At 42.5% G+C, this 16,003-nt stretch overlaps 1 protein-coding gene across 4 annotated transcripts in view; it reads right to left on the bottom strand.

The window, feature by feature from the left end:
- Positions 1 to 16,003, bottom strand: part of ldlrad3 (low density lipoprotein receptor class A domain containing 3) — a 70,090-nt gene that overhangs the window by 17,511 nt on the left and 36,576 nt on the right. For all 4 annotated transcript variants that reach the window (XM_056416694.1, XM_056416695.1, XM_056416692.1 and 1 more), the window contains 2 exons: positions 13,539 to 13,664; positions 12,281 to 12,415 (listed from right to left, as the gene is read on the bottom strand). In XM_056416694.1, coding sequence (XP_056272669.1) covers positions 12,281 to 12,415; positions 13,539 to 13,664 — 261 coding nt within the window. The remainder of the gene's footprint in view (positions 1 to 12,280; positions 12,416 to 13,538; positions 13,665 to 16,003) is intronic.

Below are 16,003 nucleotides of genomic sequence, written 5' to 3'. Positions count from 1 at the left end.
CTTAGTGTACAGCTTACTTGCTCAATATAATGTTCTCATTTCTATCCTTGCATTCCCACGCATTAGTTGTTTTGTTAATCTTTACCGACAGCATTCTTTCCTCCGTGTGATCACTAAATCTCAATGAATGTTTGTTTTTCGGTCTCCCTCCCAGATGCTTGTTTCCCAGCTTGTATCAGCCAACTCAGTGTGTCTCTGCCTGGGGATCCTTTACACGCCTTATTCTCAGCAGGAGCCTCTTTTAATGGGTTCCTGCAAATCAATAACAGACAGTATATGTTAACGTACAATTACGCCGCATCATTTGCAACATAATTGATGCTCGTCCGTGCACTCGCTCGTTTGTCTCTGTAATGAATGCTTTTGAGAATATGCACGATTATTTTGGTTCCCATCCATCAGCACCAGGCTCAGGCAGGCGTGCACATATTCTATGACACAGAAACACAATCTCCAGCCCACTCAGCCACAGATGAGGCAGACCACACATCAAGCCGTAGCACACAGTACAAGTGTGTCAACTCGATGCCCATCTAATTAATAACGCCGCTTCCAGCTCTTCATCATCAGAGGTCTGAGGGAGTCATCTGATACGGAGTGAGGGACGGTGATCATGTAGCGCACTGTGGAGGCTTTCTGTGTTGAGGCACCACCTCCGCAGATGCAATTACAGGATTAAAAAGCAGATATTATATACTAGACGCTAAAACTATAAAAATACAAGTTTTTAGAGTGACATGTTTTGAAGTCAGTGTAATGTAAGGTATGTTTTTACAAACAGAATAATGCTATTCAAATAACTTTGAGACTTGAGAAAGCCAAAGTGTTTTTTCCTATTTTAATATATGGCGTTCACAACGGCCCTGGAGCTGCATGTGCAGTTTACTTTATTGTCACCTTAAAAATCACAACTCACAATTCTAAAAGTCAGTATGTATGAGACACAGGAGACCATAACAAGGACGAAATGTGGCTGCACAGGGGGGGGGATATGAGTTTAAAACATGAATACTACTCTCAAAAAAGATGTTGTTAGAAAGAAGATGTAACTTGAAGAGGAGAAAAAGAGAACACGTCTGCCCTGAGTTTTGCTATTTCTGTGAATACAAATGTTTCCCAGTGGCGGAGCTGGAGGATGCTGCTTTGAGAAACTAGGCTAGTAATGATAAAAGAGCACACAAAAGCTGTCCTGTTGAGGCGGCACATCCACATCTATTGTGCAAGGACTCCAAGGAAATCGCCGATAGCTCAACACATTCAAAGCAAAGTCTCAGAATACTTTTTTAACAATTAAAATGAGTAAATAGATGCACATTATAGCCACGGTGAGGTGCCTTTACAGGCAATACGAGTCAAACGTTTGCCACTTGGCAGAAAAAAAGCTCTCTAAAGAACTATGGAGCTACACTGTGTTGTTTTCTGTCTTATTTAAACATCTGAAAGATAGAGATTATTCCAAATCTAATAATCACACAGAAATAAAGGGAACTATTAGCTTTCATACGCTTTCATTTGAGATTCTTGTTGACAAATGAGGCCGGTTTCAGAATCTGAGCATCTGGCTGACAGCTAAGTGAGAATTCCTCATAGAGGGCTGAAAAGTCTCTCTAATTTAGTTTCCTCCTGCAGAGGCAGCTACTTGAACTGTGATTTATTTTCTCCTATATTGTATGAAACCCTTTTGAAATGCTCTCCTGCTCTGTCAACTGACAAACAAAGAACTGACCCAAGTCTGGCGCATCAATTTGCTCAAATGCACATTATAAATCCTGATCATGTCAACAAGAGCAAGTAACACTTGATGTGCCATAACACACACTCTCATACTCAACATATAAAACAGAAACGCAGCCCCATCAATATCTTACCACAGCTACGTTGTTTAAAAGCGTTTATGGAAAGCCATGACGTTGCTAAATACACTCATCAACCATCAACAGTGGAAATGTCAAAGGGCAATTATCTTTATGTGAGTAAGTCAAATAAAAAACATTTAGAAAAAAGAGGGACGATTACAGCATCACCACCAATGATATAAGTGCTTTATGACTGTGGTTCCAATGTCGCTGATGACGGTTCTGCTACACTGTCAGTTAAAATAAAAACATCCAAAACAGATCTGAGATTATATAAGACTCGGAGCAGCATGCAATGGATTTCGTCAGATATGAAATCGAAGCGCTGTGAAGGATCATTAATACCACAACCAAAACAAAACATCTGTCACTGATGGTTCCCAAATCTACTTTACTGGTGAAAACTTAACTACTAATTCATAAGAGGACACACACATTGATGGACGACACTGTCGATATCACTAAAGGGGTCATGTTGTTTCGGAATTTTATAGAATTTAACAAAATATTTGTATTTTATCAAGAATTGAAAAGATAAGAATCAGCTTTTATTTAGAATGTGACAATAATTAAAACCTTTTCTTGGGTTGTGAGAGCAATGCATTTTGTGCACAGCATATTTTCTTCCTCTCTGCATCTTTGCTGCAACTGGAAACTGCAACAGCAACACTTGTTTACCACAGATCTGCACACGGTGGCCCTGGAGCACTCGTACTCTCCGCCAAACAAAGCTGCTTGAGAAGGAGCAGAGGTGAAATCCACCACACAAATCTCGTTTTAGTGTTCACCGTATCGCTTTCTTCTCCCTACCGCTTCGCTTTCACGTGGTTGTTCACATGCCTCTAGCATGTGGGTGTCCATGTGACAGTATCAAACAATGAGAATAACATAAAGAGGAAGAATGGGCGAGGCAGGGAGAAAACAACAGATGAGGCGGATGTTGAAAAGGAAAACAAAACAGCTATGGAGCAGGAGCAGAGCGTTGCATGTAAGCCCTGCCCATCTGAACATAACGACCACAGGCCGCCCGAGGAAGCAAGCGCAGAAGAGCAGAGGCGAGAGGAGAACGCTCATGACGAGAGGAGGCAGGACAGTGGGGCACGAGGAGGGGAACTAGTGAAGAGAAGTGATGAGCACAGGGTGGGGAGGGAAGACAAATGCCAACACCGAGAGAAGTAGATGGGAGTGAATGGCCCATGAGTCCGAGAGGCGGATGAGAGAGAGCAATGAGAAGAAGAAAGACAAAGCTGCAATTGAGAAAGATGGTGCAGAATCCAGTGAGTAATGAGAGCACTGTTGCATCCAGGGACTCTTCCAAGCCCCCTCTTCAGTCTCTGAGCTTCAAGGAAAACCTCCTTCAAAATCTCATTCCCTGTCGTCTTCCTCACCTCCCTCCAATCGCTCGTCATCGCTCACAATCCAGCTCTCCATTTTGTTTGCCGTTTTCATCCCTACCTGCTGGCTTCTTTCATCTGCTCTGCTTTGTTTCATTCCCACCTCACCACCGTGGCTCCACTTCAATCAGCTCGTCCAGATCACTCGGTGTATTGTTTCCTGTTCCACATGCAGCTCCACTGTTTCACTGCACTTCCTGTTTCAAAGGTTTCTGCGTGATCACTCTGCAGATACCATATGTCCTGCTCACCTCAGGCCCTGTCTTTAGGGGGTTTTCTCCCTCTACCGGCATCCATGACATCATCCCCAGCTACCGCGTCTATCTCCCCGTTTCCTTCCACTTCTTCGTGCTCCCCCTTGATTCCCTGTCTTGTTACACAATGAATCCAGATTGGATTTTTTTGTTATGTTTTCCTCAATGGCTTTGCCACTCTCCCTAATCCCTCATCTCCATCAGTTCCTCTCTTGCTTTCTATCACTCTCTCCCGTGTGCTTTCCATTCTACTTCCGCTTCATCGTCTTTACATTCACATTTGACTCTTTTTTTTCATCCCTTATTGAACCCCTTCCCCCTCTCACCATCCTCCAACAGTTCTACCTCTCACAGTCTCTGAGATGCAATCCCTCTTTTCTCTCTCCAGGGCACTCTTCTTTTTCCTCCTTTCCACTAAAGCCTCCTTCTTTTTGCATTTCCCTGATGGATACATGTACACCTCCAAAACACATATACACACACAGACACACAAAAACACACACATACACACACATAAACACAGACACGTACACACACAGACCCCCCCCCCCCTCTATCACCACCTAAACGAATATCTGCAGTCCATCACACCATCTATAATTGGCACGGCTCTTTCTCTGTCGAGCAGCACCTTGGGCTCAGCCGTACATATCACTGGTGAATGAACACGGTATTGTCAGAAAAAGCATTTGCAGAAAATAACCCGGTCCATCATAGCGAGAGCTGGCTGGCACCTAATGCATCACTCACGGGTGTCCCGCGGTTTACTCGTAATAGCTGCGCACCATTTTGATGTATTGCCACTTTTGTAGATGCTTGTGGGGATCAAGCTGCCTCTTTGTAATATGTAATACTGAATTAGTTACTGTCAGGTTACCATGACGAAATCATGCATGGAAAGAAAAAGCGGTAATCAAGCAATGAGACGGGAAGAAGTCTTCAGTCATTCAAACCCCTTGCAACGTATCAGCCATTAAGTGGGAACCTAAGAGAGAGGAATTTATGGAACCACTTGTTTTGATAAGATGCACCTGATCCCAGTGTAGATTACTCACATTTTATATTTATATTTACACCAGTCTTTCTGCAATTTATAGTGCAGCCATGCAGCTTTTAAGTGACTCTGCATGGCTGCATTAGACATGCCCGAAGAAAAAGATAATATAGTCAGAATAATTGTGGGGGGAGAATTAAATTGAACTCTGGGCACATACATAACCGTCTCTTGAAAGTAATGCAACATTTCTCCAAAATTCATGACAGTCATACAAGGAAAATGAATTCATATCCAGTGCAGCTCTTTGCTGATAATGTTCTCCATTTTTAACTTAATGCAATTTAAAAATGCAATAACAGCATTTTCACTTCTCTTGTGCAAACTTTGGAAAACATTTCTTCGAAAAAACTTGTATAAGAAGTCCTTATATTTTCCTTTTTAATTATTTTAAATGCACACTGAACCTTTTGAAGACTTCTATATTAGTCTTTTTTTTTTCAAAGAAGTAGTCAGAGTACGTCACATCTATTGACTCCTTTAGCAGTGTGACTAGTAATGAGCAGTCAACAGCGGGATTGGTGCAGCCCCAACACATGTTGCTCTTTCTTTATGAGGATATTGTAAAGATAACGGCCTTGTGAGGCTCACTGGAGTTTGCACAATTCAGAGTAGGCAGGCACAATTTTATAAAACAGCGAGTGTATTGTAAAAAGAGTGGAGGTGCAGTTAATGACGGAGGATTTAGATGCAGAGAACCAAAAGGCTTAGACAGAGGCATCCCCATTCACACACACACACACACACACACACACACACACACACACACACACACACACACACACACACACACACACACACACACACACACACACACACACACACACACACACACACACACACACACACACACAAACACAACACAAACACAAACACAAACACATTTCCTTTCTGCTGTCAGCCAACCAGTGAGTGTGTACTGAGGGGCCAGAGGGCCACGTCTCTCAAGCCAAGTGCCGATGGAACAGGGAAATGTTACAAATGAGGCCAGGCATAAACTGCTTTGATGCAAATGTGAAGCTTGTAGAAGCAGAAATCCATGAGCTGATGAGCTGATTGATGTCCTTTTGGGGTTTTACATTTTACAATGCTACTTAGGTCATCTCATGGTTTCAAACTGATTATTTCTCATGATTCAATGCTTTTGGCTGCTGCATAGCGATAACGGACTAAGCTAACACAAACAAGAGATTGACACTTGTGTTATATTATTATTTGATGATAGAGCACCTGTTCTTTCCTTGGATTCATCTTTCAAGAAAGTTATTAAAGTGGAAGTGTGGTCAACAAGAAGTGATGGAAAACAATTCCTGTGCACCCACGCATAAAACATACATAAAAACACACCAGCAAAAAAAAAGGAAGTCCAACTCTCCCCAATAGCAACAGTAGAGCTAAAGTCTGCGGGTGCAGGTCGTCACTTGACCACCATCACCATGGTGACTGAATAAAGATAGGAGCCTGAACAGAAATGGCTGCCTGGTCCTGATTCAAGGACGGGGATGATTCACGCAGACTGGTTACCCCCCCCCCCCCCCACGCCTCCCCATGCTAATGGCAACAAGGCCCCTTAAACAATAGCAGCTCTGAAAGAAATGACACTTAGCCTTGGTGAGTGGGAGGGAGGGAGAGAGTTGGAGGGAGAGAGAGTGGGAGGGAGAGAGAGTGGGGGGGAGGGAGGTAACAGATGACTAGAAATGAAATATGTGAGGATTTATTGTCAGATAAAGAAAAATAAAAAATTATATATATATAGTATATTATCCTAATTGCTACTGCCAGAAGTCCACTCTTAAAATGCACTCTCCCAATAATGGAAAACAATTAAATCTACAATTTAAATGTACAGGAGTAGGAAGCAGCACCCCATCAGTTTCATGTTGTCAGCAGCAGCTAACGGCGCCTCGCCGACGGCGTGGCCGTCCTCTCCGGGGCACCAGCAGCCGCCTCAGCGCTGCTCTGTGAACATGCTTCGGGCTCACAAAAGCAAAAACCTGAAAGTGTCCCAGAGTTCAAATCCATGGGCGGCGACATGTGCAACCTCCCCCTAAGTGTGCCTGACAAGTGTGCGTTGGCTCTGATGAACTGGCACCATTACGTTCCACTCCCACACCTCCGTCGACTGCCACTATATTCCCCCGCGCCATTTCACGCTCCCTCCCACAGATTTCTCTCTCTGCCAGCATTCCGAGGGCTCCTGACGAAGGCCACGAACAGACCGCCATCTCAGCGTCACACACGTCCCGACCACAAAACATTTAAATCGATTAACTTGTCATTTTAATTTATAGCACCTGGATTGTACGGGCACAAAGTCTGGCAGCAATCATCCCGGGAGGACGCGGCCGAGTGAGAAACTATTAGCAAGCTAAAAGGATACCAAGAGTGAGGCGTTTCATCACTATGACGTCCTTTATTTGTTCTACATCAGACTGACACTATATACTGTTGTCAAGGTTCCTGGTGACGCTAATGGAGAGGCAGGAGTTACTGCTGGGTGTCAGGACGCCGTCACTGCACGCTGTCTGCATTGCTGGTGTGTGTTTGCCCTGTAAATAGCAGGGCTGTGAAGTGAGGCTGCTGAACACAGTGCTCATGTCAAAACCACAGATGCAGCGCTAGTGGATCTACGGAGTATTTCTTACCCGGCTTGAGGAGGATACAACACAAAGAAGGCTGCAGATTACTCTCTGTGGGAAGGGAGCATCCCTGGAGTTTAAAAGGAAGGATTTTACTTCTCGGGGAGCGGCGCTCCATTCATAAAGCAGAAGGTTAAAGGCATTTGTTGCGGCTGTGTGGCGATAGTGGACAGAATACAGCTTATGGTCATATTAATGTTTTAGTTGGGCAGAAATTGTTACAAGAAGCCAAATTCCCTTGATTAATCACTGTGACACAAGTCCCTCTCGCTGACAGGCTCATCAGGATGTACAACAGAACCGGACAGGTCACGTTACCCAACATGTTTTGCTGACACTTCATTCTGCAGCTCTTAGACGTTGTAGAGTACGCGACGTACTTTTTCATCAAACCAATCAGAGTCACGGGTGATGTTGTCTGACAATCTTGTGACAGTTTACTCATGTCGCAGACTCATGTTAATTGTCAGCTCGTTGCCCAACATCTCCCTCTGACTGACAGTTCTCTGAGGACCTCGAGGCCAATGATTACTCTGATGTGAACATAATGTGCGGTGGCAGTTACACTTCCGAAATCGGCACACGACCCAGTGCACACTGAAGCAATGTGTCAACAAATGCCGAACCCTGGGAGTGCTTCTGTTGTCGTAAGAGTGACGCAAGATACCTTTCAGACAGACCGTACATCATTTTGTTTATAATGTATTGTAATTTAGATGGTTTGATGGTTTCAAAGTACTTGTGAGCCGTGCAGTCTTCCCGAGGATTTGTTAAAGTAAATATCTGTGAAAAAACAAGTCTTCCCCATGTGATGTGGAAGAGCTACAGCACATTGTGAAACTTAGAACACAACATCATTTAGACCTTTGTGTGTTGTCTCCTAAATGAACCGATGCACAAACAACCAAACCAAAACAAACACAGATGATGCTTATGACTCCACAAAGCAGACCTTATCTTTCACATTTCACACTTTTGAAGGCCTCAACCCATCCTTGAGGCCTCTGTTCCTACCTTCACGCCGCCTCCACTTCCCCTCACTCTGGTCCCCCTCTCAAAGCGACTTCAGTTCAGGAAGAGGCCCAGGTGAAGCTTCTTTGAGATAGAAGAGATTCAAAGTGAATCACACACTCCCACAGTCACCACACACCACTCTTCTGTCTACATGTGTTAATTAATGCGTTATGAGAGACGCTGATGTCTGCATTTTAAATCAATTAATTTTCTTGAATGACTCGAGCGGGATGCTCAGACTCTTTGACAGAAGCTTCAACTTCTGTGCTCGTCACATTCATACTGAGTCTTTAGACCTCGTGAGCCCCGTGACCTTCAGGAAGTTTCTTCTGGAGGTCGCAGTTGATTTTTGGGAATTAAATATGCAGAACAATCCCTCTCGCATCGCACTGTGCTCCGTCACTGCTCTCCATCCCCTGCTGTGAGGAGCACGGCAGACCAGCGAGAGCAATGAGGAGCTCAGCTCTGCAAAACTTTCCTGTCATTTCTATCTCCAGAGTTACATTATTCGGCCTCGGGCTCGTCTAGAGACGGATGCTCTCATCCTTCTCGGCTAATCGCTATCCCTCGCTCAGTTCTATTAAAATCCTGCCCTTCTCTACCAAATCACCTGACTCTCTTGGCCTCCATCTTGCTGCCCATTGCTATTTATTGCTCCCCGCGACTCCTTTTCTGGTTCACTGTCTTATGTTGATGTGGTGTGCCATCCATTTCTTTCTCTCCGTTATCGGTTACAGGCTCTCATGCCAACTCTTCTGTCTCACTGTGCGATGATTGCACCGATGCATTCGGAGAAGATTGTGTATTGTTAAATTGCACTGTTTGCCACTTTGCTTCCTCTCTACTAAAAAATCAATTACCCATCAAATAAAACGATCAACGATAAAAGCAGCTCTGTGCTGCCGCTTGTGTCTAACTGTGCCTAATTGTTTGAAATCACTCTGATGCGGAATAAAAGCACTGCAGGCATAAAGAAGCTAAGAGCAGGGTGCTGCTTCTGTCGGTCTTAATGCTACGTGTTAGATGATCTGTCCGCTGACAGGCTGATCTCTCACTAGACTATTCAAATCAAGGAGCCAAATGTGGAGACACTGAAGCAAGTATTTATGGGTAAGGAATAAGGATGAGGAAGAGGAGTTGAACAGAGGAGGAGGGACAGGGCTGGGGAGAAAGTGAGGAAGGAGATGCTGTGCTGAGGTGTCTTGGAACGGATATTGTACGCGTATCTGTCACCTGCAGGTCTCTGCTTGCTTATTATGAAGAGAGGCAAAGTCAGAGCAGAAGAATAGGTCATAGAGTGTGTATATGTGTGTGTGTGTGTCTGTGCGTGAGAGAGAGCTCATAAGGAAAAGAACGGCAGAGAGTCAAACCCCAGTGATGCCTTCCCTCCCTCCAAAGTGCGGAAGCTGATGTTACAAAATAAAAGGAACAAAGAACAAAGGAGAGAACGCTGCTGTTCCTCACGACAACACCGAGCACTGAACTGCTCAACACTCGTCGTACTTTATGCAGCGCTACACTAGTTGCAAACAAGCGGGAGAACATTTGGGTCATTCGCTGGTTCATTTCTATGGAAGCCCTTGAGAACATAAACATTACTTTGCTGGATAGCTGAAAGATACTGAAATATGTTTAGTCTTCTATTATTGGACCGCTTACAACATTTTAGAAACAGAGGCGGTCTGAGGAACCTCTCAGCCGGCCATAGCAGGCCTTTTTCTTAAATAATTGCACAACACTTTATTTCTGTCGAAAGTGAGTATAATAATTGTTCTGCTGTCTGGCAACATGAAAAAAATCATAAATCACTCTTTCTATCCTCACTGAGCACCAACCCTTCATGATATGATGTATCTGAGTGTAACTGATTCAAAATGTTCTCTGCCAGATCATTATTGCTAATTTTGTTTACCGTGATATTTTATTGTGTATAACAGAAGCAAACATTCCTCAAATGAATCCCATATTAGGCTTTCTGCAAACAGCGAGCTGTTCATACAGCATCCAACACAAGCCCCCGAGCCTCAGATGCCATAACAACTCACACACAGATACATGCTGCGAGCACTGGAGTTGAAATTGGTCACTTGTCAACGAGGAAATGGAGTTCAGTGGACTCAGATCCGAATCCATATTTCTGTATCACTATACAGCTCTATTCAGCATGCTGTGGCTCAGCATTGAGCCTGAGAAGGATGACCTAGTGCTGATGGAGGCACTCCTTCTTTCATTCTCTACTAACGCAAGGAAAACAATGAATTAAAAAAACAAATGTCCTCAGCTTCACTTATCGGGTAATAAAAACAGAAGATTCATTAGGGTTAGCTTATCACATTTAGATTTGTGGGGTAATCATACATTAGCGGGCTAAATTATAATGAGTAAAATAATGATCTGCTGGGACCATTAACCGATCTGTAGTTTGTCAATAGTGTCAGATCAGAGCTATTTCTCACAGCCTTAGGAAAGTGATAAACTGTTTTATTTCATTTCAGAGGAATAAATGGTCTCGGCAGGATTTACTGTGTTCATATTCTGAAGTTTAATGTGGGACTGCCACGCTCCTTTCCTGTTTATTCGACACGTTTTGCCTCTTGAGTTCCCATTTCTGCTGACTTGGCCTATCGCAGCGTTGGTAATAACATTACTGCCTCGTGGGCTTACAGACACTGACAGTTTTTTTTGGACCCCACACTTATCCTGTTTTGTTATTTCTGAGAGAGCAAATCAGTGTGACAGCAAGACCTACACAGAAGGATCGGGATGCACAAGACAAAAATGCTGACAGCGGGGTCCACGTCAGGATTGCTGCCAGTGGAAGCACAGCGGAGCTGACTGGTGTGCCATCGTGGCGGCAGGAAGTGAGAGCGCCACAAGGCCGGGCCAGATGTAATGGAAGTGGATCTTGCCAGTGAATAAGAGACACTGGACCAGCAGTCAGACTCACTGTCAGGGAGGACAACACTGTTTGTTTGTGTTACAATGCAGAGTCAGCACAATGCCATCTATACCATTTCATTTCACGACGTTACAATAATGATGCAATGGTGTGTTCAATGTGTGTCAAAACGTCCGAGAGAGGAATGTTCATAGCAGCACACATCGTCAGATCCGTCCGAGGCTTGAATCATGAGCTAAGTGATGTTTTCAGGAACATCCGATGATATTGAGTGACACACTCTTCCAAATCCCCTATCATCATTTTATCCAGTTTAATAAACAAGCTGTACATATTGGATCCACAAGCGTTCACTTATTCTGAATTCTTTTGCAGAGCTCCTCAATAATTGGTGTCTCTGCAGCTACTTCTGACACATTGAATCTGGACTTCTAGTCTGTGTTTTTTACACTATACTTTAAAATCCCCCATAAAATATGATCATTTACATCACAATTCTTGTGTAATAACAGTACATGTTACCGTAACTGGTGATTGTTTGCATGTGTCACTCATGAAATTCGAAGTAAACAAACTCAAATTAAAATCTGAATCCTATCACAAATTATGAATCTAAATTCAATTTATTGTTAAACCACATGCCTTTAAACTCTATGAAGTGATAGATAGTGTCATATATGTTTTACATATCATGTAGATGTGAGGTATAACTGTTTCATATTATTATATCTAATCTGCTACTTATTACTACATACATAATTTATATTGCTATTTTCGCATGACGCTTGGCATTTTATACTTTAGTCCTGCTGAACTTTAACATCTAAGACGAATAACCTGCTAATTACAATCCTACTTTACATGTTCTGGTTGTAGGTTAATGATTTAATTTGCTTCATCATTTCACAATGTTCTGCTGCAGCAACTCAACGTGCAGACAGGAGTGTTGTAGTTTTGCCTCTCGCTGGCTTCTGTCTGTGAAGTTGTCAGGTAACCAATAAATGCCTCAATAACGACAGTTTGAAATAAGGGTGTGAGGAACATCTCTGCTCTGCGACAACTCCCTGTTCTTTGTCCCTAATCCCTCCTCCTCCTCCTCAGTCTGCCCTTCACTAGATGTTTCCATTCCCTCTTTCTTTCCAGCACACATGATCATTTCCAATGACTGACCTGCTGTCGTTAGGCAGAGCTCTTCGTCGCTGTTGTCATGGCAGTTGTCCTGGCCGTTACACAGGAAGCTGCGGTCTACACAGTGGCCATTTCGACACTTGAAGCGAGCCTCCGAGCACACCAACGGGTTGCCTGCTGTGGTTGGGACAGGGCAGAGGTCAAGGGTCAAGTGTGAGTTCAAACAGGGTTACAGTAAGAGCTGATTTGATGATTTGATGAAATGTAAGAGAAGATCATGGGTATTACATTGTCATGTGGAATTTTGGAGCAGAAGTAAAACATTAAAAACACTAAGTTAGAGTAGTAAATTATTCGATCTGGTGAGGGCGATAAAAATCTAACTGAAAGATTTTTAAAAATCCTGCCCAGCACTCTCACTTCCTTTTATGTTCTGGGCTTTAGCTTCTGCGAAATGAGGCAAATGTATCTTGTGAGACGAGCCAGACGATAACGTAGTGCTGACGCACTCTGTGCTGGGAGCGTGGAGCAAAAGCTCCATTTAAATGACCAGATTAGATTTGTGAGCGCGGTGCCCTGCAGGCGAAGGAACACTGCTCTGACAAAGGGGAGTGATCGGCGTGATGCACTTTCCCAATGAGAAAGCAGGGATGGGGTCATGTGAGGACAAAACAATACGCCTGCACCCCGGTGTTCCCATTGTCCATCATTTCAATTCAATATGTGTAATAACCTGCATAGGAGGCAAAGCTAGGCCCAAGGGTGCAGACTCAGGAGTTTTAAGTGATGCAAGCAAAAAATGACTCAGACTTCCTTGTTAATGTAAAAGAAGAATCTGCTACATTTCCCACTCATAACTCGTCACCTCGATTATTATCCGTTCTAAACGCAGGATTTGATGTTGAGTGGAGGGGACAGCAACAAGGTACCTTTATAGAATGACATTCTTCTGAAGGGAAGGACATATGTTTTAATAAGTATAGCAATACTGTTCTGGTATTACAACAACTAAGGCCATACAAAAGTAACACGGTTTAAAAAATAAATTAGTGTGACAATTCCTGACCACATCTGCCTCCACTATCATGTGTGTGCTGTCCCTCTGGAGAAACTAAAAGATATTCGCTTTTTAAAAATAAATCCTCGACCAAAGATGGAGGCTGGGATGTCAGTTGAGTTTTGTAAGCACGGTCTTTAAATAAATGTCGTTTATACAGAATGAACCGATGGAGCAGATTATGACTCACGCCATGATTAGACAATTGGATAACAATGGAATGAGTTGTTGTGCGAGACTCACTGCAGTTTTCCTCGTCACTTCCGTCAGGACAGTCGCTGAAGCCGTTACAGTGGAAGCGTCCGATGATGCAATGGACGCCATTAGCGCAGGCGAAGAATGTGGGGGCACACGTTGACTTGACCTTAGCTAAAGAAAGGTGGAGGGTGGGGGGGAAGTGGTGGAAAGAAAAACAATGGATTAGTCTCTGTGATGAATGATGCAGCAATTCTTAATGCACTACATTATGTTTTCTGACCTAATTAAGCTTGGCCCCGATGTACAAAGGAACGGAGGCTAAGTTGTCCTAATGATTTTAATGACAATTAAATATCAGACACAAGTGCATGTTTTAAAATTAAAACAGCAAACCATTAAACCAGCGGTTCCCAAACTCAAGAATGCCGCGGCCCAATTTGAAATGAGCGATTAAATATATCTCTTGTTCTGCCTGTTTTGTGATATACAGGACTGTCTCAGAAAATTAGAATATTGTGATGAAGTTCTTTATTTTCTGTAATGCAATTAAAAAAACAAAAATGTCATGCATTCTGGATTCATTACAAATCAACTGAAATATTGCAAGCCTTTTATTCTTTTAATATTGCTGATTATGGCTTAGAGCTTAAGAAAACTCAAATATCCTATCTCTAAATATTAGAATATCATGAAAAAGTATACTAGTAGGGTATTAAACAAATCACTTGAATTGTCTAATTAACTCGAAACACCTGCAAGGGTTTCCTGAGCCTTGACAAACACTCAGCTGTTATAAAGCTTTTTTTTTTACTTGGTCTGAGGAAATATTAAAATTTTATGAGATAGGATTTTAGAGTTTTCTTAAGCTGTAAGCCATAATCAGCAATATTAAAAGAATAAAAGGCTTGCAATATTTCAGTTGATTTGTAATGAATCCAGAATGCATGACATTTTTGTTTTTTTAATTGCATTACAGAAAATAAAGAACTTTATCACAATATTCTAATTTTCTGAGACAGTCCTGTACATGCCTAAAAGGCGCCTAATATTTCTAGACTGAAATAATATCGGCATTATAATTATTATAACTATGAGGATTTTTTTTGTTGCCGATTTTGTGGAGCCCCCTCAGGACTTGGTGCCCTACGCGCAGCGCGTAGTGCACGTTATGGGAGCGGCGGCGCTGATCACAACTCTGATCAAAACATAAACTAATACTATAAGAGGGCGCCCCATTTGACATTGTTTTGTTTGGCGGTCAGATAAAAGAATAACACGTAATTTAAATCATAAATATTTTTATATTAATTTCAAACTTTTCAAAATTGAAAACATTTTATTTATTTATTGTAAATGACCTCTCGCGGCCCACCTGCAGTACCTTCGCGGCCCACAGTTTGGGAATCGCTGCATTAAACCATTACCCATTGTGCATAGGTCAAACAGCTGCTTTGTTATAGAGACCGATTCATTATTTATTTTTTGTTCTGTAATGATTATCTTCATGGGCTCTGAAGTACGGTTAAATAAATGGTAAAATCCTGAGCACAAAGTACTGATAAGAGAAGAAAAACAAATTGATGACAAAGAGAGCACGCCGTGTGGGAGAGTGTTTGGATGGATTGAGCCATTGATCGGCCGAAGCGGGCCACTGGCCGTTCTCTCCCAGGACGGGCCTGACTGACGAGCCTGCAGAACATCAATGCCTGGCATCCTCCGTTTAGCACTAGCCCCTAATTTGAACTCAAACACATTGATCTTCCCTGGCAGAAGGAGAAAAACAAGATTGACGGTAGATTCTGGAAAAGGCGTCAAGAAATAAACGACCTCGCTTCAGCGCAATCTCGGAGTAAAGCCCAAAACAAGATATTCAAAAGACAATGCACGAACCAACGATATGTCCAGTTTATTATAATGACCCACATATGTGTGAAATACAGGATCATCTCTCTGACCTCGGTTTCTCTACTCAAGTGCATAATAATACAACAGTTTGAACTTTGTGTGAGACCTGCTCCTGTTGTATTTGTACTTATGGGAGACTAAAGATGCACCAATACGGATACTGATATTAGAAATCGATGACAAATGGGGCCAATTCATTTAATTAAATTATCTGTTTATACAATATATACATACCGTAATATGCTGGAATTTAAATTGCACCAATTTGTTGCTGTATTAAAACGTTTGGATTTGAATTGTAATTGCCGTGGACTTTTAACATTTCTTTCCAAGTTGCTGGTCTACAATTATTTTAATTTGACGACAAATAACAATGCAGCATATTCATATCTATGTATTTATCTGTTGCATTTTGTTGGACAAAGTTAAGAAATAATTGTTTAGGTCAAGCTTGATGTTGCCTTACACATACAGGAATACACAGTGAGTATTGGATCAGTACTTATCATCCAATACCCAAAGCTCTTTCAGGATTAAAAAAGTGGGATTGTGCATTCCTATCGGAGAGCGACAAAGCAAAAGCTGCCAATTGATGCGGAGGCATT

This window comes from Pseudoliparis swirei, chromosome 6 (genome assembly GCF_029220125.1).
Source record: "Pseudoliparis swirei isolate HS2019 ecotype Mariana Trench chromosome 6, NWPU_hadal_v1, whole genome shotgun sequence".
NCBI classification, from domain to species: Eukaryota; Metazoa; Chordata; class Actinopteri; order Perciformes; family Liparidae; genus Pseudoliparis; species Pseudoliparis swirei.
Note: the sequence above shows the minus strand (reverse complement) of the source record. Positions and strands in the feature narration are given on the sequence as shown.